This window comes from Cariama cristata, unplaced genomic scaffold, assembly GCF_000690535.1.
Source record: "Cariama cristata isolate BGI_N322 unplaced genomic scaffold, ASM69053v1 scaffold20522, whole genome shotgun sequence".
Classification (NCBI taxonomy): domain Eukaryota; kingdom Metazoa; phylum Chordata; class Aves; order Cariamiformes; family Cariamidae; genus Cariama; species Cariama cristata.
The window spans coordinates 805-3031 of NW_009602366.1; the positions used below are offsets into that span (position 1 = coordinate 805).

At 62.6% G+C, this 2227-nt stretch overlaps 1 protein-coding gene across 1 annotated transcript in view; it reads left to right on the forward strand.

The window, feature by feature from the left end:
• The window catches only part of DHX58 (DEXH (Asp-Glu-X-His) box polypeptide 58), a gene marked incomplete at its 5' end in the record, with an annotated part of 2727 nt that extends 756 nt beyond the window's left edge, over positions 1-1971 (forward strand). The window contains 5 exons of the mRNA XM_009694751.1: positions 15-164; positions 464-625; positions 950-1140; positions 1396-1492; positions 1792-1971. Coding sequence (XP_009693053.1) covers positions 15-164; positions 464-625; positions 950-1140; positions 1396-1492; positions 1792-1971 — 780 coding nt within the window. The remainder of the gene's footprint in view (positions 1-14; positions 165-463; positions 626-949; positions 1141-1395; positions 1493-1791) is intronic.
• Positions 1972-2227: the final 256 nt, after the last annotated feature.

Sequence of the window (2227 nt, forward strand, 5' to 3'; positions counted from 1 at the left end):
CCCTCTCCCCCCAGAATGAGCAGCAGGACGTGATCAAGCTGTTCCGCGAGGGAGCCCTCAACCTGCTCTTCTCCACCAGCGTGGCCGAGGAGGGCCTGGATATCCCCGAGTGCAACATCGTGGTCCGCTACGGGCTGATGACCAACGAGATCGCCATGATGCAGGTAGCTGTCTGGGCTCCCTCCGGCTGCTCTGCCCGGCCCCATGTTGGGGGCAACCTGCCGCAATGCCCCAAAGCTACGGGGGTGGGACACAGGGCATCTCGCATCCCATGCCCGCTGGGAGGTCCCTGGGGCTGAGCCCGGTCCCTGGGGCTGAGCCCAGCACCTGGCAGAGCATCTCCTTGGCGAGGCGCAGAGGATTGCGGAGGGTGGATCCATCTTCGTGGGGTGGCACGAGGAGGTAGGGGGGCTCAGCCAAGTCCCTCCTCTGCTGACCGCAGTGTTTGGCCATTCTGCTGCAGGCCCGGGGCCGTGCCCGTGCTGAGAACAGTGTCTACTCCGTCCTCGCCAAAGCCAATAGCAGAGAGGTCTCCCGTGAGCTGCTCAATGAAGACCTCGTGGAGCTCATGGTGAGGGCAATCAGAGCGGTGCAAGCCATGCCCGAGCAGGAGTACCGCCTCAAGGTGAGTGCAGGCTGCTGCCCCGAGTACCAGGAGGGCCAGGCAGCTCCTGCCCACCTCTGCTGCTTGGCACAGCCCTCTGCGCCCTGGTTTTGGCTGTCTGCTCTCCCCTTGGGGCAGCACTGGCTCCTGGGAGGGGGTAGCATCAGGTGCACAGGGCAGTGCCTGCCCATCCTGTCCTGCCCGTCCTGCCGTGTGGCTCACGCTCTTTGGGACAGTGCATCTGTCTGCGGCCGTGTGTCTTGCCATGTCTGCCATCTGTCTGTGCCCGTAGCCCTGCGCTGACCTCTGTCTTCCCCTCTGTCCTGCCTCCCCTGCCCTCTGCAGATCAGGGAGCTGCAGCGAGTTGCCGTTGCCAGCTGGCTAATGAAGGAGGCCAGGATCAGCGAGAGGCGGCAACTGCATGACCCAGATGCTGTTTACCTCTACTGTGTCAACTGCAACACGGCGGTGTGCCACGGCAGCGACATCCGCACCGTGGAGGGCATGCACCACGTTAACATCAACCCCAACTTTGGGTAGGAGCTGGGCGCTGGCAGGGGCGAGCGGGCAGAGCCCGGCTGTCAGGCGTCACTTGCATGAGCTGCCGCACTCTGCACCCAGGACGGGCAGGGGATGGCAGCAGCCTGCTGCCAGCTCTTCCTCGGGGACACTCGTCCAGGGAGGTCGCGGGGGCTTTGTGGGACTGTGTGACTATGGGAGGACATGCGCTGCCCTGTGTCTGTCTCCTGGACCATTGTCCTTAGAGTGTATTTTTGGTCTCTTCCTTGCAGGTTGTATTACAGAGTTTCCTCTGGGAAAATACAGTTGCAGCAGACTTTCAAGGACTGGGAGCCCGGCTGCCGCATCATGTGCAGCGAGTGCAACCAGGTGAGTGTGGCAATCCGCCCGTGGCTGCAGCCCAGTCGGAGGTGGAGGGGCAGGAGCGGGCGTGGCCTGTGGCCCCCTTGTGCCCCAGCTCCTGGCCGAGGAATGGAGCTGTATCTCCCTTCAGAACATCCCCGTGTGATGTGCGTGCTGTGCATGTGGGACTTGGACACGGGCGGCTGTCTCCAAATGGGGATGTGCCCCGGCAGCAAGGAGCTGCCTCCGTCCCAGGTGTGCGTGGCCCTGCAGCCTGGGGATGCTGCGCTGCAGGCTGCGTGACTGTCCTCTTCCTGCCCACACAGGACTGGGGGATGGAGATGATCTACCGGCACGTGAAACTGCCCATCCTCTGCATCAAAAACTTCGTGGTGGAGACACCGGCTGAGAAGAGGAGGTACAAGAAGTGGAGCGCTGTGACATTCCCCATCAAGGAGTTTGACTACCTGGAGTACTGCTCTAGCGCCTCAGGCCAGTCCTTATAGCGCGGGCTCTGCTCATAAGAGAACCGTTCCATAAGTGGCCGCTTCCTGGGACAGTGGGACCCTTCCCATCGCCTTTGCCATGGGACCCTCCCTCCAGGCCCGTGCAGACAGAGAGCCACGGCTCACTCCTCTTTTCCTCGCTGGACCGAGGTGCTGCAGCACATCCCTTGCTAGAGCCTGCGACTGCAGGAGGAGGCTTTGCTATGCCCACGCAGAAAGGACGGGACACTGGGATGGGAAAGCACCCGAACCATTC